Genomic DNA, 25,566 nt, shown 5'->3' with positions numbered 1-25,566 from the left:
ATCCGGCGGGTCTAGCCGAGGCTACGCCTACCCTTATCGCTCTTACTACGACTTTGTATTCTTTTTGTTCTTCTATACTTAACTAAGGCAACCGACGGATAGGTACGTCTATAGCGCGCGTAGTACGAGCGATAGCATTATTAAGAGTCGAAGGAATAGGATAAAGGGCGCCGATAGCAGTTATACGACGAGAAGTTAGTCGAAGGCCTAGAGGTATCGATTGTCGCTAGAAGGCAGGCGAGGATATAATACTAGCAGTTAGCGACCTAATTGTCGACCCGCTAGCCTTAGAAGCTAGGTTACGTAGCATACCTATTATTTAACGCTCTCGCTAGCTGCTATCGAGTCGATTAAGTAAGAATAGCCTCTCGAAGGTGCTAATACCTTCCTATTTAGCTAGAGGTCTAAATACCTCCGGAAGGTTAGTATATCGTTAGTCTCGAAGAGGTCTCGCGCTACGAGTGCGAATAGCGCCTAAGTAACCTCTTCTACGACTATACTAGGCATAGTACGCGTTAGAGTAAGTATACGGTATAGTAGGGAACGAGAGAGAAGCTAACTATTTAGTAGGAGATACTATACGTACAAACACTACCGAAAACACCTATTTATTAAAGACGCGTCCTCTACGCCTCCCTATAATTATACTCGAGCTCCCTCTCCGGTAGTACTAGTAGCGACTTTAATCTAGTAGAGACCTACTCCTAATTAATTAATAAAAACCTCCTTCGTAGTTCGAATTCCCTCCTTCTTCCTTCTATTTACCTACAGCTACTACGTATTATATAATACATTATGAATCTATAGAAAGATAGTCGTCTTAAAGGCTAGTTAGTCGGTTTTAGTAATATACGTAATGCTAATCGGCCTCTTCCGGTAGTCGGGTATTCCTCTAGTTTAGGAATGTGATAACTAGGGGTACGCTCGGTCCGCAATTAGAGCCTCGCTACGCCTACTTTATATAGCAAAGTGCTCCTCGCGGAAAGGAGCCGTAGCGCTCGAAATAGCGCCGCGGAACACTGAATAGCCTTCCGATACGTGAAGGCGCTGTAGGCATTCCGCGTTCCTGCCGCTACAACCACCACCGAACCTCGCCCGGCAGGTGCGGTTGTATCATGCCATTCATACTTCAATGCTGGACTGTGTGCAACAAGATCCTATTCAGTAAGCAACTTTCCTACCATTGTACCCTCCTAAAGGAAATCTCTCCTTAACTCTTCATCCACTCCCTAACCACCTAAGAATCCTCTCCACTCCATCAACATGTCCGCATCCGCCCTCCTCAAAGCACGCTGCCGAAGGCCTTCCTACCTCCAAAAGCTAGCCCAAGCCGAGGACTTAATCGATCTCTTCCCTCACAACTCCTACATCGGCTGGTCGGGTTTCACGGGCGTAGGCTACCCCAAAAAAGTCCCAACCGCTCTCGCCGAACACGTGGAAAAGCACAATTTGCAGGGAAAGCTCAAGTACAACTTGTTTGTGGGGGCTTCGAGCGGTTCGGAGACGGAGAATCGATGGGCTAGGAACAATATGATCGAGAGGAGGGCGCCGCATCAGGTGGGGAAGGAGATTGCGAAGGGGATAAATAATGGGAATATCAATTTTTTCGTAAGTGGGGTTGGAGCTACGTAGCTGATGATAGAAGGGATTGCTGATTTTTGCGCAGGATAAGCATTTGTCGATGTTTCCGGTCGATTTGATGTATGGGTTTTATACCAAGCATAAATCGAACAATCGTCTGGATGTGGCGGTTGTGGAAGGTACGCTGCTGCAAGAGTGATTTATGAGAGATGATGGATCTGACAGTTCTCAGCTTCGGCCATTACTGAAGATGGTGGTATCATTCCTGGAGCGAGGTAAGTGACGTTTGGGAGATTTCCCGGCAGAACCTGAACTGCCATTGGTATTGAAGCATTTACTAACCATCTTTTTTTCAGCGTCGGTGCCTCGCCAGAGATCATCCAGATGGCAGACAAGATCATCATTGAAGTCAATACAGCTTCGCCCAACTTCGAAGGTCTCCACGACATCACAATGACAGACCTGCCACCACGAAGGAAACCATACTTGGTCATGTCACCAGAAGATCGAATCGGCACTCCGCATATCCCAGTAGATCCAGAGCGAGTAGTTGCTATAGTGGAGTCAGACTATCCAGACCACACAGCTCCCAACGCCCCGGAAGACGATACCAGCCGTGCCATTGCAGGTCATTTGATCGAGTTCCTCAAGCACGAAGTCAACCACGGCCGGCTTCCACAAAACCTGCTCCCAATCCAGTCCGGAATCGGCAACATAGCTAATGCGGTGGTGGGTGGCCTGGCAAGCGGAGGAGCCGACTTCAAGAACCTCAAAGTCTGGACCGAAGTTCTCCAAGACAGTTTCCTCGACCTCTTCGACTCAGGAAATCTCGACTTCGCCACAGCGACATCCATCCGCTTCTCACCCAACGGCTTTGACAGATTCTACAAAAGCTGGGAAGTCTACGCCCCAAAACTCCTCCTCCGCAGCCAACAAGTCTCCAATTCCCCAGAGATAATCCGAAGACTCGGCGTAATCGGAATGAACACTCCCGTCGAAGTCGACATCTACGCTCACGCCAACTCGACCTGTGTAATGGGATCTCGCATGCTCAACGGTCTAGGCGGAAGCGCCGACTTCCTTCGATCTTCAAAATACAGCATTATGCACACACCCTCAACTCGACCAAGTAAAACCGATCCAACCGGCGTCTCGTGTATTGTGCCTATGTGTACGCACGTCGATCAAACGGAGCATGATCTCGATGTCATCGTGACGGAACAGGGTTTCGCTGATGTCCGGGGTATGAGTCCCAGGGAGAGAGCTCGTGAGATTATCAAGAAGTGTGCGCATCCGGATTACTACCCCATCCTCCAGGACTATTTCGATAAGGCGGAATTCGAGTGTCTTAAAAAAGGTTGGGGTCATGAACCGCATCTTTTGTGGAATGCTTTTGATATGCATCGGCATCTTCATGAGCATGGAACGATGAAGATTTCGAAGTGGGCGTAGGGCTTTGAGGGATTGGTTTGGTTTCTTTCTGTATTATTATGATTATTATTCTTTCGGGAGCGAGGCGTTAGGATAAATTGAGATGTAGGAAATCGGAATCGGAAACGGAAACGCTTGAGTAGACGCCCGTGTTTTTTTTTTCGCCGAATGGAACTGCGACAAGATATGTACATATACGTAAATGCATCGTTACAGAAGATCGTCTGTCTCTATACATTTTGCTCATTCACGAACAAACCTGCCATACCCTGGCCAGTACCAATGCACATGGTCGTAAGCAGAATCTTCTTCTGCTGTCTTCTGCATTCACTCAGACCGGTCACAATTTGTCTTGCACCCGTGCATCCCAACGGGTGACCGAGAGCGATAGCGCCACCTCTCGGATTCATCTTTTGCCAGTCAAGCTTGAGTGTGTCGCGACAATATACCGCCATGGAAGCGAAAGCCTCATTGAGCTCGAAAATATCAATGTCGTCAACGGTCAGACCGTACTTAGTAAGGAGCTTTGGCACGGCGATCGATGGGCCAATGCCCATGATACGTGGTGCAAGACCCGCGACCGTTGCGCCAACATATTTGGCCATAATTGGCTGGCCCAGCTCGAGAGCCTTGGACCGCTTCATCAACAGGACAGCGGCGGCACCGTCGGTCACTTGCGAACTGTTGCCACCAGTCGACCTGTCACCATAGTCTGGGAACGCTGGACGAATCTTCGAAAGAGATTCGAAAGTAGTTCCGTATCTTGGACCTTCGTCGCGAGTGAGCGTGACCTGTTTGCCATCGAGCTGGACCTTGATGGGAGCGATCTCATCATCGAACCAGCCTGCCTTCTGAGCGACCTCAGCACGTCGGTATGACTCGGCAGCATATCTGTCCTGCATTTCACGACTGATGTTGAAATCTTTTCCCACGTTCTCAGAAGTCTGGCCCATGGGCTGCAAGCAGTCGCGGGCTTCTTGGTTGGCGTTGAGGATGTCGTCGACGAATGGGCGCGTCAGGCGGTCGCCGCCTGCGGTCATCGATTCTGCTCCGATTGCGATGCCGACTTCGATGCTGCCGGTGATGATCTGGTTGGCGATATCTTGGACGGCTTTGAGGCCTGAGGAGCAGAAGCGGTTCACTGAAGAGCCGGCGGTGGTGTTTGGGTAGCCTGCTGCGAGGAGGGCAGCACGGCAGTAGTAGGCAGCTTTTGCATCGGAGACCTGTATCCATCATCAATGCTCAAGTCTTCCACCTGCTGTCGTGCCTCGTCTTACATTTCCTAAGCAGATATCTTCAACCAATTGTGGGTCCAATCGGCTCTTGTGTCGGACTTGCTCGAGGAGCTTGAAAACAATGCCATCGAGAGGAGTGTCCTTCAGACCTCCCTTCTTGCCTTTTGCGAGAGGCGTTCGTATCGCGAGAGTGATGACAATGTCGTCTGGGTTCTTTTGCGTGCTAGAATGCCATTCTTGATCAGTATTGAACAACCGCATGTGCGTGCCGCCGCCGCCTCGAAGCTTGCGGGGAAGGCTTTCGGCGTGAAGACAATGGCTTACATATGGTCCAAAGGCTTCTGGCCTGGAAGGAGATGTCCGAGGACGCTCTTTACTCGTTCTGTGGCCATTATTTGTTTGGTAGATGTGCTGTGGTATTTCCTTTGGATGGAAGAAGAAAGTGAGATGTTGATGTCAAACGGGCGGACGACTTTCTTGATTACATGTTACTTGCGCGTACCGACGGGCCTCGGTTGAAGTCGCCGCTTCCTAGTGCCGGCGCCGGCCACGAGGCGTCTCTGTGCTCAGCGGCCCCAGCTGTGGCACCAGAGTGCTCACTATTTCGACCAAACTACCGCGGCAAGACACGTGCAGTGCAGCAACAACCACCAGTCCCACAGAAGAACGACCAGGGTCTGCAAAGGCACGCAAGGACTCCAACACCCCCAAACCCCGACATCTAATCGAAGTATCGCCGCACAAAAGAAAACCAAGGCTACACATTCCCTCACGGCTGTCGTATCACTCACGGAGAAGAAAGGCGGCACCATATTAAAAAGCCCTTCTCAGACATAAATCTAACCATGCACGAGCTCTCACCCTCCAACGACAAAGGAAGGCTTCATACAATTCAACACCGACCATCGTCTCCCAAGGCATATTCACATGACGATCGACAAGAAAGCTCTCATCGATGAGCGGATAATAATCCTACACGGCCTTGCATTGCTCGAGACTGCAGGAGAAAATTTCGCTGTGGCGCCAGGGTTCTCTGGTATACACGAGAGGCGGCGTTCCGCACACTTTCACTGCATGTCCTGCTGGAGTCAAGCTTCCAGATGGCAGGATTTCTTCCGGGACGTTCACGATGGTGTATGAGTATGAGGAGCCTACGACTTTCTTCCCGACAGAGTCGGTGGAAGTTGTCGACGACCCGGCAAATTACAAACCTTGGGAAGGCGAGTTGGAAAGTATCCGCTTTCCGAAAATGTCCGCCCAGGATGTCGTGGAGAAAGGAAGCGTTATCTTTAATACAAAGAGATTGAAAATGAGTCTTGCGTAAGCTCGGATTGATTCTGCCTTGCCTCATAGTCAGCAACCACAGTACGTGCGGAACGCCAGTGACTATCATATCGTGCATAAGCCCCAAAGTGCTTTCAAACCCAGTCTCGCCGTCCTGACAGACTCCGCAACGCCTTCGCTGTGACAGATCATTCCAGTACAGTTTCCTATTCGTCCTCGACCTCTTCCACGCGAGCATTCATGTTGCGATGTTGGAGGTTCTCGGACCGAGTAGCCTCTGCACCAGTAGCAGCAGGCGCTGCTGCGACAGGTTGAGGTACGGGCACGGGCTCATCCTGTTTTGCCTTATTCTTCTTGCTTTCCTTACTCGGGGGTAGCTCGCCTCGCTCTCTAGCAGCCCGACGTTCCTTCTTCGCTATCCTCTCATCTTTCTTACGTTTCTTCATCTCTTTCTCACTCTCATGCCATGCCCAGAGTGGCTTGAACGAATCGAAGAAGCCCACGTCTTCGAATAGATTTGGGTAGAGCCAGAGTCCGGGGGAGACAGTGAAGAATGTGATCAAGAACAGGATGAGTCGGAATATGGCCATGGCAAAGAACAAGGCAAGCAAGCCCAGCAGGGCCATACTCAGATACCAGACACCGATGCGCAGCTTGACAGGCCAGACAGGGAAGAAGACAACCAGAAGAATTCCGAAAAGAGCTCCACCAGCCTGCAGCTTCCGCTTCCACTGAGAACCTTGGTAGAGCCAGGTGTAGTACATGTCATCGGCAGCTTCTTGTTGCTGCTCAACCTTGACAGTCCAGAGACCCTTGACACGCTTTTTCTTAGCATGATTATGGCCCTCGTGTCCGTGGTTCTCATCAACTTTGCTGACTCGGAGCGCCAAAAACGACATTGGTAGAAGCTTGAACGTGTTCTCCGCCGTCACTCGATCCTTGACCTCGGGAAGAAGAGAATTCTTCTTGCGTGCCTTTACGTATGCCTCTGACTGTAGTGCCCTGATCGCGCGCTTCACCTTGAACATATCTTTCCTCTGCTCTTGGAAGACACATGTCCTCATCTTCAGATCTTGTGACATCAGGAAGTTTGCGACGGCGATTGCTTCGGGTTTGGGCGGGCCTGGCTGAATTGGCACTTGCTGTCCGGGCTGCGCGCCTTGTGCCTGTTGCTGCTGCATTCGCGCTTGCTGCATCATCTGCGCTTTCATCCGCTCGACGTACTGGGGAACCGTGAGGCCGGCCTTTTGCGCTTCAGCAGCCAATTGTTGCTGCATCTGCTGGATCTGCTCGAACGTAGGCTGCTGTCCTGGCGCGAACTGCATAGGAAGTGGACCACCTTGCGGCGGTCCCTGCTGAGGTCCTGACATTTTTGCTTTACCGCTTCGTGATAGCAAGTGTGCAATGCAGATGTTCGGCGTATGTGTGTGTGGTAGCTATGTGCGTGTATTCCGGGCCAAATCGCTAGATGTATTGATGGGAGGTTGAAGGAGGTGGAATTGTAGTTCTTGAAATAAAGAAGTCGAAGTCGACAAGTTGCGTCAATAGGCCGAGCAGGGGTCCGTGTTTCAAGAGACTACCGTGGCAGGAAATCACATGCATCCTTTTCGCCTTATCGCATCTCAACATCAATGTCACGGAACATGGATCAAGGAAAGAAGGTATCATCAAGAAGACGGTGATCATCATTCATAACTCCGAATGTCAGCATTGAACTTCAAACCGGAAAGCTACGTAACCAGATCTAGAGAGCTTATTGCCTCTCCTTCAATGCCTAGACCTTCCCAACATCGCTATCGGAATGATGGCGGACACTCCCATGCTGTTCGTGCTTCGCATTCTCGATAGCATGCTGACCTGCAGCTTCCGCGAGGTCCTCATCAGTACGAGCCAGCATGGAGCGACCTCGATATTCTGGGCCAAGGAACGTCAAGAGAATGACATATGCATAGACGCAACCCATGAAAATGCAGATCTAAATGTATGTTAGCGATTCGCAACGAACATCGGAGCAGCTGAGCACGACATACAACTTTGCCATAAGCATATCTGGAGACGTGTTTGCCATTCTTCTCGATCTTATCTGGCAAAGGAAAGCGCTCGCCAATCGTGGCCTCGATTGTGGAGCTTGCTGAAGAGACCAGATTGCCGAGCTGGTAGGAAGTACCGACCACGAAAGCACGCAGACTTCCTGGAGACAACTCCATAAGGTGGATGGGAATGATACCCCAAGCTCCCTGGACGCAGAACTGCTCGAAGAAAGCAGCAGCCATAACGCGCTCGTTGCTAACGAAGGAATAGGGGTAGAGCAATGCACCGCCGATAATAGAGATGAAGATAATGCCAAAGCGACGTCCGAATGACTGTGAAAGATAGCCGATTGTGGTTCCGCCCGCAATGGCCCCAAGATTAGCCACAACCTGGGTGACAGTCACTGCGTTTGCGGAGAAATCATACTGATTCTCCAGCATGGTCGGATACAGATCCTGAGAACCGTGGCTCATGAAGTTGAAACCAGCCATCAAGAGAACCATGTAAATCAGCAGCATCCAGTGACGCTTTAGCGCGACTTTGCCTTCCTTGATGAAGGTCTTGCCGACACCATCTCCACTCTCACGGACTCGCTTGCGCTCGTTGTATGCATCGGTTTCGCCGAGGAAAAGACGGAAAGCGATGATGAGAACAGGTACGGCTCCACCAAACCAGTACAATGGTCTCCAGCCGTGAGAGGTTGTGTCGACCAAGGCTCTGGAGAAAACGGTGGCGAGAAGGTATCCAAACGCATAGCCTTGTTGCAACATGCCAGAGATGATACCTCGTGCCTTTTGTGGACAGTCTTCAAGTGCCATGGCCGCCACATTTCCATAGAGTCCCCCCATTGCAATACCGAAGAGAGCTCGGACAGCAAGGAACTGGTCGTAAGTATTGCAAAATCCTGTACCAAGCTCAAGTGCGATGAAGAGCAAGTTGTTGACGACGAACGGCCATTTTCGCCCGTATCTGTCTGATGCGAGTCCGAAAGTTATCGCACCAACAGACCTGAACATCAGAACGAGCGTGATACCCCACGTAATGTCCTTCTTCGTCTTACCGAATGTTTCCGCGAGATTGCTGACTGTCAAGCTGACAGTGAAAAAGTCGAACGCGTCCCAAGTCCACGCAATAAATGAGCAAGAAAAGAACAGCCATTGCTTGCGATTGAGTGAACGGAGGAGTTTAATGGGGTTGTCGAGCTTGTCCATGGGCGGCTTCAAAGTCGAAAAGCGAGTCAAGAGATATCGTTTGGCCGACATCTTTTCCGTAGATTCGCCTGCATTGGGCAAGACCGCATCTTCGCGCTCGACAGCACACTGCTCGCCATATTTCTCGTCCGACATGGTGGCTTTCTGTTCTTAAGAAGCCCTGTTAGTCGAGCGTCTTCTGCGTGCCGAGCATGGAGAAGCATTTGCTTGGTATTTCCAAGAGTGCGGAGAGCGTGGAGAAAGAACACCGACATGGCACCATTAAAATGTGTATCGCAGAATGCCACTCACCCTCCAAACCTTCACAACAAAGCTTACTCACCTGTAAGCTCAGTCAACCCGATCTTGTCTGTTCGTCCTGGTCGAAGATGCAGTCTCGACGTTGCGCAAGAACGCAGAGCCGTGAAGAGCAGACCGAACCACTTTGGAGGAGTGATTCGCAGCTATTAGTACGTCTGCAATGCGCGCCAAGGGCGACATCGAACAGCGATCGTCTCCGGATGATGAAGAGACTGTGCAGTGTGGGGTCTCCAGTGTGCCTTGAGATGGAGCGCAGCGCCGGTCTGACCACCAAAATCGCCGAGCTGACTACCGCGGTGGTCAGGAACTCTAAAATGACAGGGGGTTAGCCGAGGTTAAGCTAATTGGAATGCGAAACCATTGAGTAAGTTTATTATATTTTTAATAGAACTTAAATGAAATTTCAATAAGAAATAAATAATCTTTTATTTTTTTACTTCTATAATAATTACTATAGGGTAAAGATTTTTTAAAAGGATTTAGAAAGGATTCGGAAAGGATTCGGAAAGGATTCGGAAAGGATTCGGAAAGGAATTAAATAGGAATTAAATATAATTTAAAAATCGGATAGGAATCGGATAGGAATCGGATAGGAATCGGATAGGAATCGGATAGGAATTAGATAGAATTTAAATAGAATCTAAGAAATAGTTAAATTATAGTTTAGCTAACTACTAAATTAGCTATATTTTAAAATTATATTAGCTAATTACTAAGATTCTCTCTAATTAGACTTAGAGACTATAAAATACTATTAAAATAATAAAGAATAATTATAGTAGCTAATATAAATAGAAAATATTAAGAATACAAATAGAATATAAATAGAATAGAAAGTAAATATATTAAGATATTAATTAAATAGCTATCTAAATTAATAACGAGTTAAAGAAGAAAGAGAGAGAGGCTCTCTTATAAGAGAGGCTTTTATCTACTCGGCGGATCTATTAAGATATTAATTAAATAGCTATCTAAATTAATAACGAGTTAAAGAAGAAAGAGAGAGAGGCTCTCTCGCGGGAGAGGCTTTTATCTACTCGGCGGATGCCTTAGGCATTAAGTTATATAACCTTTAGTTACGTAACCTCGAATTATATATATAAGTCGCTAAGATCGTAATAGTACTTTCCCCCTTTATAGGCGACGTCTACGGCGCTTTATCTACTCGTTACTTATATAGTATTACGATTGTAGCGACTAATAATAGTACGCTCGGTCGTATTAATATCGCTAAGTTAATAATACGTAGTTGTAGCTTACGCGGGTAGCGCTTATAATAGTCCTTTACTACTTCTTACGTATTAGTAGCGTTCTCGGCGGCTTCCTATATCGGTTTGTTATATCTAATCTATTTTACCTTATACTATATATTATCTCCTTTGCCTTTTATATCTAGTATTCTTTCTACCTCTTACTCCTTATTACCGTCGATAACTAGCGGCGGCGGTAGCTCGTATCGTTAACTAGGTATGCCTATTTTAGGTACTAGTATAAGTAACGAAGTATAAAAGACGTTATAGATACGTATTAAATTAGGCAGCTTTAGTTAATACGCGTAGAGCGATATTGCCTTAGTAATCTTATACGGTCTAGAGTTCTTAACGTCGAGTTTAACGTTAGGTCGATCCGTACTTATACCTTTAAGCGATAAGAAGACTTTATTACCGATATAATAGATAGAAGCGGGTCGGCGGTATTAGTTAGTTAAGTCTTCTATACGAGACTACTAATACCGTATCTATTCGATAAGATATATTTCGAGGCTCTATAGGTAATCGATCTAGGCTTAAGTATTATTATTTAACGGTAAATCTTCTTCTAGTAGGGTTAAAGGTTTACTTCTAAGACGAGGATTGTAACCGTAGCTAGCTTAGAACGGTAACAATCCGGTAGTTTTAGAGGGTACGTTATTTATTACGAATTCGGCGACTAGGAGCTAGAGGCTCTAGTCGTCTTACTCGTAGTTTATATATAATCGGAGATATCCTTCGATAACTTTATTTAAGCGTTTAGTTTATCTATTAGTCTATAAGTAACGAGCGGTCGATAGGTTACGCTTAATATATAGGCGCTTATATAAGTAGTTCTAGAATTTAGAGATAAACTATATACCGTAGTCGGAAGTAATAGTATCTAGAAGACCGTAAAGCTTCTAAATATAAATAAGATAGGTATCTACTACTACTTAAGCGTTCGAGCGTCCTTCTTTATATACGAATAGGATAAGGTATTATATCTTAGTTAGTCGATCGACGATAATAAGGATCGAGTTATAACCGGAACTATTAGAAAGACCGGTAATAAAGTCTATCGTTACGCTCTTCTATCGAGTAGTCGGTATAGATAGAGGCCGAAGAAGTCCTCGTTTAGCTTATCTTAAGGATTTAGTCTAAAGGTAGGTATATATAAGGAAATAGGTATATAGCAACGTATAGAACGCCCTCTACTAATCGCTGTAGTAGAAAGTAGAACTAAACCGTACCTTTCTTAGAACAGGGCAGAGCGACTACTATTAACTAGGCCTAGTACGGATAGCATATCTACCGTGCCGGCTACCGAGTATGTCCGTACGAGTAATCGAGCATTACGCGCATACGCTAAGCAAGCTTATCGCTAGCGCGGCTGTATCGTACTGTACGTAATAACATTATATAATTGTTATATAGGCTTGCTAAGGCAGGATAGGAGACTTTACTTGCTTAGGTTCTTATAATTATCTCCTTCCCTCGGTATAGCTATTCTAGCTATAGGGCAATATAGTAAATTATACTATTTCTTACACTCTGCGCTGCACTTACGCGTCTTATACGCACTTATCGCTAGGCTATAGTTGCTAGGCACGTTATAATTTGCCTCGTAGTTGCTTGTTTGTTTATAGATTTAAAGCGCGGCTGCTTCTAGCACTAACTAGAGGTTGCCTAAATTTCTAAGAACGCGGTAGCTACGCGAGAACGCAAGCTATCCGAAAGCGAGGCGAGTATTTAAAGCATTCGAAGCCCGCTTAAAAACTTCTTCTTTTTCTAAGCGCTCCGAATACCCTCTACCTACCCTCTACCTACTCGTATCTTACGCCCCCCTAGTATTACTTAAAGATTTTTCTTTTTTAAACATCTATCTAAAAAAAACATTACTAGTATATCTACTCCTTCGCGTGCCTCGGGTAAGCGCGCTATAGGCGCTCTGCCCTCGATACCTACTACGCCTACCTAGCGCCCCCTAAAAGTCCTAGAGGGCTATACCCGTTGCTTTAAGTATATAATAGCTAATAGTACGTGTTCTCGCTACTTGCTACGCGCTTACGCTTCGCAACTAACTCGCTTTAGTAGACCTAACTAAGGTTTATATAGGTAGCAATATAGACCCTACTACTAAGCGTAACTACGATCGCTACCGCGGTAGCTATTATACCTACACTCCGCTTACGGCCCGCTTACTAGTGTCGCTACTAGCGCGCATTCGCGCCGTACGCTCTACGCGCGACCTATACGACCTAGACGGCTACGACTCTATCGAGGAGTCTAACGAGGCCTTAGAGGCACTCTAGGCCGAGCTAGACTCTATAGTCGTACGTATATTCCTTATACGCTCCGCTTACGCTTCGTATACTAACCTTAACGTTAGTTATCCTATCTACGCTATATGTCTTTTATACTAATAAGAATAAGGTAACCCCCGGCGGCAAAGCCCTAGCCCGTAAGGGGGCCGCTAGCGGGTCCCTTACGGACGTTAACCTACTCGGTACCCTCGAGCATATCGGTACTAACCTAGCTAGTTTAGTAGAGATTAGTCGTTAGGTATAGTTTTTCCTATAGCCTCGTTTTACTTGCGCTTCGTATACTAACTATACTAGAACCTCGCTTAGCGCGTTAGCGCTAAGGCCGTCGCCGCTATCGATGCCGCTATAGGCATCGAAGAGAAGGAGGAGGCTAAGGATTCTAAGGATAAGTAGGGTAGGCGGTCCGCCGTCGCCGCGCTTACGCGGCGCCTTCTTTATATATACTAAGCTAATAGGCCTTTTTTAGTAGCGAAACGAGTACGTGTCTACTATTTTTTTCTTAAGTTTTATTTTCTTTTATTTTAATTACTACCTACGCTTACGCTTCGCTTAAGCTTCGAACTCGTCTAACGCTATAGAATCTTTAATATAAACAGCTAGCTCCTAAGTGTTATATTCTTTAGGCTATCCTCGCTACTTAATAAGGTAGTACGCCTTTTGCTTCTTTATCTTCTTTGCTACGATTGTTTCTACCTACTACTTATCGCCTTTAGCGACGGGTATACTTACCTTATACTCCTTGCTATCGCGCCTATACTAAGGCTCGAGGAGGGAAACATAGAAAACATTGTAGATCTTCGTGCTTAACGGCAGTGCTAGGCGGTACGCCTGCGCTCTAACTGCGTTAATAATGCAGAAAGGCCCTATATACTTCGGGCTAAGTTTCTTCTTTAGGACATCTAAGCTAATATTCTTTATCGATAGCAAGACTAAGTCGCCTATACTATATATCTTAGTAGTATAGTATATATTGTATTGCTTAGCCTAGTATTCTGCTACTTTCTACTAGCGTTCCGCAAGCGTCTTATATGCTTTCTATAGTCGCTCCGTAGCGTCGATAGCTACTAGTACCCTTCCCTTAGTTAGCTCGTCCCGAGCTAGTAGCTTATTCGCTCTTAGTATTAGATTAGGATCGAAGCCGTAGAGCATCCTAAAGGGGCTTATACGCAACGTAGGATAAACGCTATTATTATAGGCAAACTCCGCCTAAGGCAGCAGTTTAGCCTACTTACTCTAATTCTTAGAGTAATAGCATCGTAGGTATTGCTCGAGGGTCTAGTTCGCGCGTTCGGTTTGCCTATTAGTCTAAGGATAGAAGGCTGTACTAAGCCTACGCTTTATATACGCTTCGAAGTAGAAGTCGCTCTAAAACTAGCTAGTAAAAAGCGATCTACGATCGCTAACAATGCCTAATAGCACTCTAAAACGCCTAATTACCTCCCTTTAAAGGATATCCGCGAGTTCTACTACTATATACTTCTTCGTCGTTAGGATAAAGAGGCTTATTTTCGTATAGCGGTCGACTATTACGAGGATCGTAGTATATACGTAGGCACCGAGCTTGCTCGGCGGGAGATCGGTAATAAAGTCTATCGTTAATTCTTACTAAAGTCGGGTCGGTATAGGCAGAGTAGCGAGCTCGCTATATAGGCGATAGCGCTTCGCCTTCGACCGTTAACAAATTCTATAGGTACGGACATAGGCCGTAATATCCTCGGCTATCTTCGGCTAGAAGTACTTTCGGCGTATTAGGTCTATAGTCTTAGCTATACTAAAGTGTCTAGCTAAAGGGTCGTCGTAGTATATACGTATTAGTTACGTACGCAATACGTAGTCCTTAGGGACATATAGCGCATTACCGTAGTAAATAAGGTTACTACGACGAGAATAGCTAGGCGGGAGGTTAGAACTACTTAACGAGGCTAAGCTACCCGCTAGTAAGCTTGTCTCGTATAAGCCTCCTCCTCTCGCTTGCTCTAGCTATTACAAAGTATATACGAAACTAAGGATTATATTAGGTGTCTCGTAGTAGAGCCTGTTATTCCTAACGATAGTAGCCGCTACTCTTACGGGACTACTAATAAAACTCTTACGTTCCGCTAGCGCTGCACTAGCGTCTCGCATCTTTATATATATAATAGAGATGCGTTTTATAATCGGCTCGATATCCTCGGGTAGATTTAACTATAGAGCTAGTTTCGACTATAATATAGGGAGAAGGTTGTTTACCGCCTACGACTCGCTCTTATAGTCGCTACGTCGTAAAGGCGTATCGGCTAGGTTTCGCTTACTAGCCCGATATTTAATAGTAAAGTTAAAAGATATAAGGAAGGTTGCTTATCTTGCCTACCTTCCGATAAGCTGCTTTATTTTTATAAAGCCCTTAAGATTAGCGTAGTCGATAACTACGCGGGTCGTATACTAGGCGCTATCGAGGTACGGGCGCTAATGCTTAAAGGACTCGACAACCGCTAGGAGCTCCTAGTTATAGGTCTTATAATTAGTCTCGGCTAGGACTATTTTTCGTAACTAGAAGGCAATAGGGTACTAATTCCTATCTTCGCTCTATTATAATATAATTCCTACTAAGGCAAACGTAGAGGCATCGGTTTCGATATATAGGGGCTTCGTAGGATTATAGTATCGCAATATCGAGGCCGAGCTAAAGGTAGCCTTTAGCTAGCGGAACGCTTGCTTCTCGCTTTCGCCCTACGGGACCTACCCTAGCTTTCGGCTATTTACGGCTCCTTTCGATAGGGCGGTTAGTAGTATAACGATCCGGGAGTAATTAGGGATAAACCTCCGGTAGAAGTTATAGAATCCGAGGAAGGATTAAACCTCCTTTAGCGTTAATAGGCAAGGCTACTCGTTAATAGTGTTTACCCTACGCTAATCTATCGATACGCCTTTAGTACTAACGATAAACCTAAGGAATTCGACTTCTTTCTTCTAGAAGGAACATTTCTTTCTGTTTGTATATAATGCAAACTTTCTAAGCCGCGTAAGGATAGCGCGTATGTCTCGTACGTAGTCCTCTCGCGTTTTGCTATAGACGAGGATATCGTTAAGATAGACGATATAGCAAATATTAACTAGGCTAGCTAACGCCCTATTAATGTATCCTTAAAACGTAGTAGGAGCATTAGTAAGCCTAAAAGGCATTACCTTATACTCGAAGTGCCCGTACCGCGTACGGAACGTAGTCTTCTACTCGTCGCCTCGCTTAATATAGATACGGTAATATATATCCTAAAGGTCTAAGGACGTATACTATTCGACGTCCTTAAGCCTATTAAGCGTTTCGCTAATAAGAGGTAGGGGGTAACGATTTTTAATAGTAATCTCGTTTAGCCCCCTATAATCGACGTAGAGTCTTAGACTACTATCCTTCTTTAGTACGAATAGGATCGGCGTACCCGCCTCGCTTATACTAAGCTAGATCTAATCGTTGTCTAAGGCTAAGCTTAGGTAATTACGAAGGTCGCTAAGCTCTCTTCCTAAAGAATAGTAGAGAGGTTTGTATAGCGGCTTCGTTCCGGGGATTAGGTTAATCGCATACTCTACGTCTTTAGGGAGCTTACGTCTCGCTTCGGGCGTTATTATAAAGACGTCTTCGAAGTCTTTAAATTCTTCTAGTAAGGAGGAACCTTTAGCGATTTCGCGGAGCTAGCGAACGCTAATCGTATATACGTATAGGGCGTTACGTATATCCTTCTAGAATTCCTATAGTTCCCGTACGCGTATCGAACGCGCTACGGTTTCGTTCCTATAGGTCTAGGTATCTGTCGAGCTATCGACGATTACCTTTTAATCGCGCCTTTAAGGCCTACTAAGAATAATATTAGGGAGGGGCATTTCGAAAGCGTAGAACACTCCGGTAGTAATGCGTTCTTAGCCTATAGAGTCGGCGATCCGTAAGCGTAGATAATACGCTCCGTAGTAGTATCCTCGGTTGCCCTAGAAACTGTCGGTACTAGGTAGTACGGCATTAACAATCCGCTAAGGCTAGTATCGTAGAACGAATTCTTAAGATACTATATTAATATTAGTAGCATTATCTAATAAGTATTCGACGGACACTTCCCCTTCTTACGTAACGATTGCTCCGTATACGCGTCCTATAGGTACTACTACTACTAAGCTACTTAGTTAAGATTCCGTACCTATCCCTAGCTCTTAGGAGGTGCCTTGTCTTTTCCCTTAGCCTTCGAGTCGTTCTTCTTCTCTTTAGCGTTAGCGGCTACCTTACGTACCGTAAGGTTGTCGTCTTTCTAGAGATAGCAGTTCGGGTACGCGTTCTTATAATAGCCTTTCTAGCGATAGCTATAACATTCGACCTTGCTAATATTATACCCGCCTTACGAGTTATCGCCTTTCGTATACTTCCCGCCTACGCTACGGTCGCGATTTAACTGCTACTTATAGGCCTAACTATTAGATCGACGCTTCTTACCTTTACTACCTCTAGTTTTATCGTAGTTACGATCCTTGCGTTTACTAGACGGCTTATTAGGGGTCTCGATGCGCGTCGCAAGCTCTACGAGTTCGTAACGCGTCGTTAGTACTATATAGTATTTAATAATCGCGCTACGAATCGCCGGCTAGAGTTTAACGAGGAGATAGTAGATCCTATACTCCTCGCTATAGTCGCTAAGTTAATCTTCGAGCACTACAAGCTTAAGGGCAAAGCTTTAGACTAACTGTCCCTTACGCTAACGGGCCGCCTTATACTCGAGGGTTATATCTAGTATACGGTTTATAGGGTCCCCGACGCAGTCCCGATAGAAGGTTTTAAAGTCCTAGTAGATATAATTCTATAAGTCCTTAAGGCTGTTTTTATTATACTATCGCTCCTACGTATCGCCTACAAGGTATATAATACTATAAAGCACCTTACTCTCGTCCGTATAATAGGTAGCTCCGGATAGTATAAAGGTAATAGAAAGTTCTTAAAGGAATCGCCTTAACTCCTTAATCGTATTGCCTTTAAAGGGCTTAGGTTCCTTTAGGCGAGGCTTAATAGCCGTAAGACTAGCGACTACGTAGCTTATACTAGGTATAGGGGCTACGCTTAGCGTACTTCTAGAAAGAGGTAGTCGATACGAGATAGATTTAGCTCTCTAAGATTTAGGCCTCTAAATCGACTCGTTAGCTAATTCTTCCTCGTTCTTATCGTCTTCGTCGCCTAGAGATAGGGTTATCGTAAGACCCTCGCTAGCGATACTACTACTCGGAGCTAGCGTATCGCCTACGTCCCTAAGGGTACGAAGACGCGTATTCTCTCGCTTAGCTTCTTAAGCCTATACTTCTAGCCTAAGTACTTCTTACTTAGCTAGAAATCGTTCGAGCTATAGGCAGGTCGCTTCTCGGCGCGCCTAGTATTTAGCTTCGTATTATTATATCGCTACGTCGTTTTCTAATACTATAGGCGCTTCTAATATATTATTCTACGCGTTTTTCGCGCCCGGCGCGTTCGGGTCGCTTACATTTATCTTTCGGGATTCTATAGGCTACTACGAAGGGTAGACGGTTTAGAACTATAAGGAAATAGATATATAGTAACGTATAGAACGCCCTCTACTAATCGCTATAGTAGAAAGTAGAACTAAACCGTACCTTTCTTAGAATAGGGCAGAGCGACTACTATTAACTAGGCCTAGTACGGATAGTATATTTACCGTACCGGCTACCGAGTATATCTATACGAGTAATCGAGTATTACGTATATACGCTAAGTAAGCTTATCGCTAGCGCGGCTATATCGTACTATATATAATAATATTATATAATTATTATATAGGCTTACTAAGGCAGGATAGGAGACTTTACTTACTTAGGTTCTTATAGTATAGTAGGCGCCGATATATCGTTTAATATCCTCGTATATTCGTAGCTAATAGTAGCTATAGCTAACGAGGTAGAACGTTTTTATAATACTAGAATAGCTAGTAGCGGAATAGTCGTAGTATACGCGGATAATATTAGTATAAAGCGACTTGTCCGTTTCTTTAGCTTCTAGTATATAAAGATAGTCGTAATAGAATAAGAGGTTTTTATTTTTAACCTTATAGTTTAAGGGGGATAATAAGAGATTATTAGGAGAGTCCGCTCTACTATAGAGGTATCCTTTTACTTATTAGAAGAGAGTATCTTTAATCGAGGTATCGCGAATTCGCTTAGTAATATTCTCGGCGTCGATAAAGGTCTCGGCGCTAAGAGTTTCTATAGCAAATATAACCGTACTATTACTCGTAGTATTAATACGGGCTTTCGTAAATAGAGGTTCGTTATAACCCTTACCCTAACCCTAACCCTAAGGGTTATCGTCGTAAAAAACGTAAAAGTTATAAAATTGTCTATTTCTTCGAGAATTGCAATTATTCACCTTAGGGTTACGTAACCCTAACCCTAACCCTAACCCTAACCCTAACCCTAAGGAGAAGATTTTATATACGGCGGATCGGAGGCTTATAGCTAGGTTATATAGCTTTAATACGAGCTAATAGTTGTATTTAATATATAAATCCTTAGCTAATAAAAGTAGGTTAGTAGAGCGGCGTATAAGCGAGTCTAGCTTAGCTTCTTATCTACTAAGACGGTATATAATCTCGAAATTAAACCTACTAAGGAATTTACTTTAGTAAGCTTAGCGGCGATTAAGTTGTTTAGTAGATATATAGAACTATAGATTACGGTAATCGGTAATAACTCGAATAGGCTCCTCGTTAGAGCGGTAACCTTCTAATTCGGGTCTTTATAATTTAAAGGCTTTAATAATAGCGAGAAGCTCTTTATCGTAGATCTCGTAGTTATATTTAGTAGGTATTATCTTTTTCGAGAAGTAAGTAACGGGTTTCTATACGCTATTAGTATATAGTTAAGATATAATACTAGTAGTAATATAATTAGAAGCATCGGTCTCGATTATTATAAATAGGTCTAGGTTATAATAAGCTAATACCGGCGTAGAGACGAATATAGCTTTAAGTCGTTCGAAGGAGTCTTAGTAGGCTATCGTCTATACGAAGGGCGTATCTTTATATATTAGTAGGACTATAGGCTTAACGATATATATAAAGTCGCGGATAAAGCGTCGATAGAAGTTTACGAAGCCGAGGAAGGACTATATATCTTTAATATTAGTAGGAATAGGCTAGTCGTATATAGCTTCGATCTTCTTATCGTCTATATAGATACTATCGGTACTAATAACGAGGCCTAGGTACTTAACTATTGTTACTTTAAACTCTAACTTTAATATATCGGCTCGTAGGCTAGCTTTAAAAAGTACGTCTATTACTTAGCGAACGTAATAGCGATATTCTTCGATTAAATTAGAGTAGATAAGTATATTATCTAGATATATAGTATAGAATACGTCGAGGAAGGGTTAGAGAGCGTTATTAATATATTACTAAAAGGTTAATAGCGCGTTATAGAGCCCGAATAGTATAACCTTATATTCGAAGAGACTATAATAGGTACGGAAGGCTATTTTCTACTCGTAGCCTAGTTCGATACGAAGTTAATTAAAGGCCGAGATAATATCGAGTTTAGTATATATAACTACTTTACTTAATCGATCGAGTGTCTCTTAAATAAGAGGAATAGGGTATCTATTCTTTACTATAATCTCGTTTAGCTTACGATAGTCTACGTAAAACCGTAAGCCTCTACCGGGTTTCTTAATAAATAGTACTAGCGAAGAGTACTATAAGGTTAATGCTTAAATAAAGCTCTTATCGAGGTTGTCCTTTAAATAGTTATATAGGACCTCTAATTCCTCGTACGATATACCGTAGAGCGGGCTATACGTCGTTTCCTTACCTTTAATAATATCGATATAGTAGTTCTATCTAAGTCGGTATAGTAGTAACTTCTTCGTATCCTTCTATAAGAACAATATTAGCCTACTATAATAGTACTAAGGGACTTTATCGGCCGGGTTAATATACTTCTTCTTAGCTATCTCTTTTTCTATATTTCGTAACGACGCGGCGAATACGAATAACTCCTTCTTCCTTATTTGCTAGTTAAAGACCTATATACTTACTAGAGCTATAGTTATACCGGTAATATAGATAAGCGGTAGTAATAAGCGTTTCCGTACTAGTCGAGGTAGCGGGGTTAGTAGAGGTAAGGGCGGAGATAAGAACTAAGTTAATACCGATCGGCGCGTAGAACAATCGCGCTATACGTAGTACTTTCGTATCGAGTCGATAAGCTTTACTATATTAGTATCGTCCGATAGGTTATAAGCTAGTTATTATTAATAGTACTACGTTGCTACGGGTTCGGCGTAAGCTAGCGTATCGTTATTTTCGTAGTTAGATAAGCTATAGGCGTAAACGATAGTATACGAGTCGTTATAATATTCCTTATAGTAATCGGAGTTAAACTATACTTAGTTAAGCTTCTAGTCGATACGAGGGTTATATTTGTTAAGCTACGGACGGCCGAGGATAATAGAATAATATCCTAATATAGTAAGATAGAAGGCCCTATATTCGATATAGCTATTAATATTAATAGTCGCTCTAGTATACTAAGTAACGTCTACTATAAAACTGCCGTCGAAAGCAGTTAATCTACGTAGCTCCTTTAGGCTATAGATAGGAAGCTAGTATTAGTACGCGTAATATAAGTTAATAAAAGATAAACCGGTATAACCGTAATCGACTATTACTAATAATTAATATTCGGCATTCTACCCTACGTCTAATATACTAGACTAAGGTTTATTATAAGCCGTTAAAGTATAATATAAAACGAGATGTTAATTATCGCCCTCGGATATAATACTTCCTAATAATACTAATAAACTAATCTATAAATCTTTCTACTATCGATATTTCCTTCTATAATAGTAGCTTAGGTTCTTCGATAATAACGGTATAGGTAACTCTATCGGTATAGGCTCTTAAACGCGACTTTATCTAAGAGCTATACTTTTCTCTCCTTATCGCTACTATAAGCGTTTTTATTATCGGTAGGAGGTAGATCGGCTAGAGCGGCGGCGGCGGTACTAAAGGTAGAGATATTAGTATTTAGGCGATTGCTACGGCCTTAAGCGCGGCGGATAAGCTCTAAATAGGTAGTATCGGAGTAGACGTAATTGCTACCGTAGAAGCGATATAGTCCTTCGCGGTAGCGACGATCTCTTTCTTCGAGCGTTATATAGCGACGATTACCCTAACCCTAACCCTAATCCTAACCCTAACCCTAAGTAGCGGAGAGGTCTATAGCGTCTAGGTTATAGATAGTCGTAGTCGTAGTAGTAGTAGTGCTATTACTATTCGCCGAGGTAAACTATTCTTAGTTATTACGTAGAATAGTATATCCTTATAGAGGGTATCCGTTACTAGAGCCGCTAGCGTTATTACTATAGCTACGGCTAGTATTAGGGCCTTAGTTAGCGGTACTACTAGATCCTAGCTTAGTATTATTACAATTGCTTTCTATACGGTACTAACGGAGCCGGTTATCGATAATAGTTAGTCGGCGATAGAGTAACGAAAAGTTAGTAGGCTTATTATATATATTACTAAGCGCTACCTTTAATTTAGAAGATAAGCTACGCTTAAGGGCGTTAACTTAAGCTCGGCCTTTATAACTAAGTAAGGCGTTAAGTCGATTAAACTCTACGAGATAGTAAGTAAATTCCTTATTCTTCTACTTTAAGTTATCTATCTTATAGCTAGTAGTAGCGACCTCGTTAGGGTTACCGAAGGCGTTAACTAGTAGGTTACGGAAGTCGTTAAGGTCGTTAAAGTCTATAATTACGCCGTATTCGTTATAACGGACGTATAGTTAGACTATAGAACGGGCCTTGCCGGTAGTACGACTATACGTATATATTAGTCGGTCCTATAGCGTTAGAAAGCGATTATTATTAATTATTAACTTAATCGTAAGCTTAGTAAGGAAGGGTTTTAGCTTTTTACGGTCTCTATCGTATTTCTCGGGGTCTAGATACTTCTCGCTCTTACTATATCTAGTATAGTTATTATTATCGTCGATACTACGGTTAAATCGAGAACGTCGGAGAGGCTTAGGTTAGTCGCGAAAGATAAAGGGGTCGAGAGGTCGACGGAATAGAGGTCGGCTATTATCTAATATAAGTCCTCGACCGATTAGATTATATAATAAAGACGCTTCGGCGTCGCGACGAGCGTAAGCGGCTTGTTTACTAGCTCGTCGGGCGATATCTTCTACGGAAGACTATTATTATTATAGGCGAGCGACCTACTAAGCTAGGTTATTACGCTACTATTACGTAATAACTAAGGAGTTACGTACTAAATCGGCGGTTCGACGCTAGTATTCTACTTTAGTTCGAGCCTATACTAGCTCGCTATTAAGATAAGTATTAGTCTTATAATAAGCTTATTATACCTATTCTAGTATCTCTACCTCTTACTAGTATTACTAACGAAGTGTAGCTACTAACTAATATAGCTTAGTTATATACTAGAAGATGTATTTAGCGGCCTCCTACTCGTTTACCCTATTAAAGAACTAATAGAAGTCTTAGAGGCTACTAGGTAGCGGCTATTATAGTATGCTATCGATATCGGCGAGACTAGGTCGTAGACCTTGCGGTAGTTATAGTAGTTCTAGTGCACCGTTTAATAGGGCCCTAGCTATTCCTATATAGTTAGGCGTATTCGTATATTCCGAGCCGCTACCGCGATCGGTAGGCGGTCTTAAAGGATCTATAGCGAATCGGCGGTATTACTACAGTCGGGTAGCTTACTATACCTAATATAGATTAGTATATAGGTCTATTAGCACTATCGTATAATAGGGAGCGTAGAAGGGCGATAGCGATCGCTAGCGGTATAATTCCTCGTATAGGCGTACGCGATAGTACCTACGACGTTATCGTAGGTAATAAAGGAACTCGTTATTCTATTAAGATATTAATTAAATAGCTATCTAAATTAATAACGAGTTAAAGAAGAAAGAGAGAGAGGCTCTCTCGCGGGAGAGGCTTTTATTTACTCGGCGGATGCCTTAGGCATTAAGTTACATAACCTTTAGTTACGTAACCTCGAATTGTATATACAAGTCGCTAAGATCGTAACAAAATAGAATATAATTTTAAAAATATAAAGGAGTTTAAGAGCTTTAGTAGTAGATTTAGATAGAAATTAAATAAAATTCAAATAGAACTTAATTAAATCTAAATTAAATCTAAATAAAATCTAAATAAATAGGATTCGAATTAGATTCGAATAGGATTTAATTTAATAGGACTCGAAAAGAATTTAACTAGGATTAAAATAGAATATAGAAAGGACTTAGAAAGATTTTAGAAAGGAATTAGATAGGAATCGGATAGGAATCGGATAGGAATCGGATAGGAATCGGATAGGAATCGGATAGGAATCGGATAGGAATCGGATAGGATTTAGATAGGATTCGGATAGAATTTTAGAAATAGTTTAGCTAAATACTGAAATAACTAATTAGCTAGTAGATTAGCTATATTTAAAAATTATATTAGTTAATTACTAAGACTTTCTCTAACTAGACTTAGAGACTATTAACTATTTAGATAATAAAAAATAATTATAGTAGCTAATACGAATAGAATATAAAGAAAACAGAATAGAAAGAATTTAGAAAGGATTTATATAGAATTTTAGAAAAACTTAGCTAAGTACTAAATGAAATAACTAAATAGCTTACCTATATAGAAAATATTATTATATTAAAATAATAAGACTTAGTTTAATTAGAAGAAAAATCTACTTTAATAATAGCACTAATTCTAGTAGCGAGTTTAATTAGAATATAAGTAGGATATAGACAGTACTAAAATATACTCCTATAACAAACGAATATAGATTACTAATAATATAGCCCTATATACTAGATATATACCTATATAAAAACACTACTAGATATTATTATACCTAGAATTAGATCTACTACTTAGTTCTACCTAGAACTACTCTAGTAGTATCTAGTTAGAAGTAAAGCTAGGACTATATTTGCCTTCTAGACCTATTTAGTTTCTATATAATTTCTAATTAAATTATACTAGAATTCTTTAAGAGTCTTATTAAAGTAATTTATTTACTTAGTTATAGCTTATAAAATTATAGCGCTAGGCTTCAACTTATATACACTTCTACTTTTATACTTACTAGGCGTATCTAGTTTTAGATTTATAAGTTTTTTAGTTATTAAAGTTATCTAAAGCTATAGAAATCTACTTTATCTTTTATTCCTTTCCTATTCCTTTCCTATTCCTTTCTTATTCTATTCCTATTCCTATTCGATTCCTATTCGATTCCTCTTTAATTCCTCTTCGATTCCTCTTTAATTCCTATTCGATTCCTATTCGATTCCTATTCGATTTCTATTCGATTCCTATTCGATTCCTATTCGATTCCTCTTCGATTCCTATTCGATTCCTAGTCGATTCCTAGTCGATTCCTAGTCGATTCCTAGTCGATTCCTAGTCGATTCCTAGTCGATTCCTAGTCGATTCCTAGTCGATTCCGATTAACTTTCGGCAAGTAGGGCTAACTTAAGCCGAGGCTACGTACGGTCTACCGTACGGACTACTACGGCTCTATCCGATTAGTCAATTCGGTAGTTAGGTCGGTGATTTCGGTAGTTAGGATTTCTAAGTCCCCCCTTAAGATGCAACTAATCGAGATTCCTCCGTAAGCCGCAAAATACCGTACCGACGCCGCTCTCTGCACCCGAACTGCCTAGTTATCTCCTCCTACGTACCGAAATCGGTATCGACAAAGCAGAATAAGGCGTTTAGTAAGGGCCCCTTAACTACGTCGTGCCTAAGAAGGCTTAATAGATGCTTGGCTCCGTGCAAGCATTATAGCGAATTTAGGCGGCTCTTAGAAGAATGCTTGTGATGTTAAGCCCTAGGAGCTACGAGGCCTCTAGCGTAGCGTATAATGTC

General features: G+C 42.9%; 4 protein-coding genes across 4 annotated transcripts; 1 reads left to right on the top strand and 3 right to left on the bottom strand.

The window, feature by feature from the left end:
* The first annotated feature begins 1,204 nt into the window (after positions 1–1,204).
* Positions 1,205–3,155, top strand: MYCFIDRAFT_53451 (uncharacterized protein). Its single transcript, XM_007924395.1, has 4 exons — positions 1,205–1,608; positions 1,667–1,760; positions 1,814–1,856; positions 1,938–3,155. Exons 1-4 carry the CDS (start codon positions 1,264–1,266, stop codon positions 3,031–3,033), a joined length of 1,578 nt encoding a protein of 525 aa, XP_007922586.1. The 5' UTR covers positions 1,205–1,263; the 3' UTR covers positions 3,034–3,155.
* On the bottom strand, positions 3,147–4,683 carry MYCFIDRAFT_53449 (uncharacterized protein). Its single transcript, XM_007924394.1, has 3 exons — positions 4,572–4,683; positions 4,290–4,470; positions 3,147–4,235 (listed from the first exon to the last, which is right to left on the bottom strand). The coding sequence occupies exons 1-3, from the start codon at positions 4,637–4,639 to the stop codon at positions 3,243–3,245; spliced, it is 1,242 nt and encodes a 413-aa protein (XP_007922585.1). The 5' UTR covers positions 4,640–4,683; the 3' UTR covers positions 3,147–3,242.
* An 879-nt stretch (positions 4,684–5,562) lies between these two features.
* Positions 5,563–7,025, bottom strand: MYCFIDRAFT_150515 (uncharacterized protein). Its single transcript, XM_007924843.1, has one exon. It carries the CDS (start codon positions 6,899–6,901, stop codon positions 5,738–5,740), a length of 1,164 nt encoding a protein of 387 aa, XP_007923034.1. The 5' UTR covers positions 6,902–7,025; the 3' UTR covers positions 5,563–5,737.
* Positions 7,026–7,205: 180 nt separating this feature from the next.
* MYCFIDRAFT_53445 (uncharacterized protein) lies at positions 7,206–9,299 on the bottom strand. The gene is made up of 3 exons (XM_007924393.1): positions 9,096–9,299; positions 7,562–8,922; positions 7,206–7,506 (listed from the first exon to the last, which is right to left on the bottom strand). The coding sequence occupies exons 2-3, from the start codon at positions 8,906–8,908 to the stop codon at positions 7,306–7,308; spliced, it is 1,548 nt and encodes a 515-aa protein (XP_007922584.1). The 5' UTR covers positions 8,909–8,922; positions 9,096–9,299; the 3' UTR covers positions 7,206–7,305.
* Positions 9,300–25,566: the final 16,267 nt, after the last annotated feature.

Source organism: Pseudocercospora fijiensis (genome assembly GCF_000340215.1).
Source record: "Pseudocercospora fijiensis CIRAD86 unplaced genomic scaffold MYCFIscaffold_2, whole genome shotgun sequence".
Taxonomy (NCBI): Eukaryota; Fungi; Ascomycota; class Dothideomycetes; order Mycosphaerellales; family Mycosphaerellaceae; genus Pseudocercospora; species Pseudocercospora fijiensis.
Note: the sequence above shows the minus strand (reverse complement) of the source record. Positions and strands in the feature narration are given on the sequence as shown.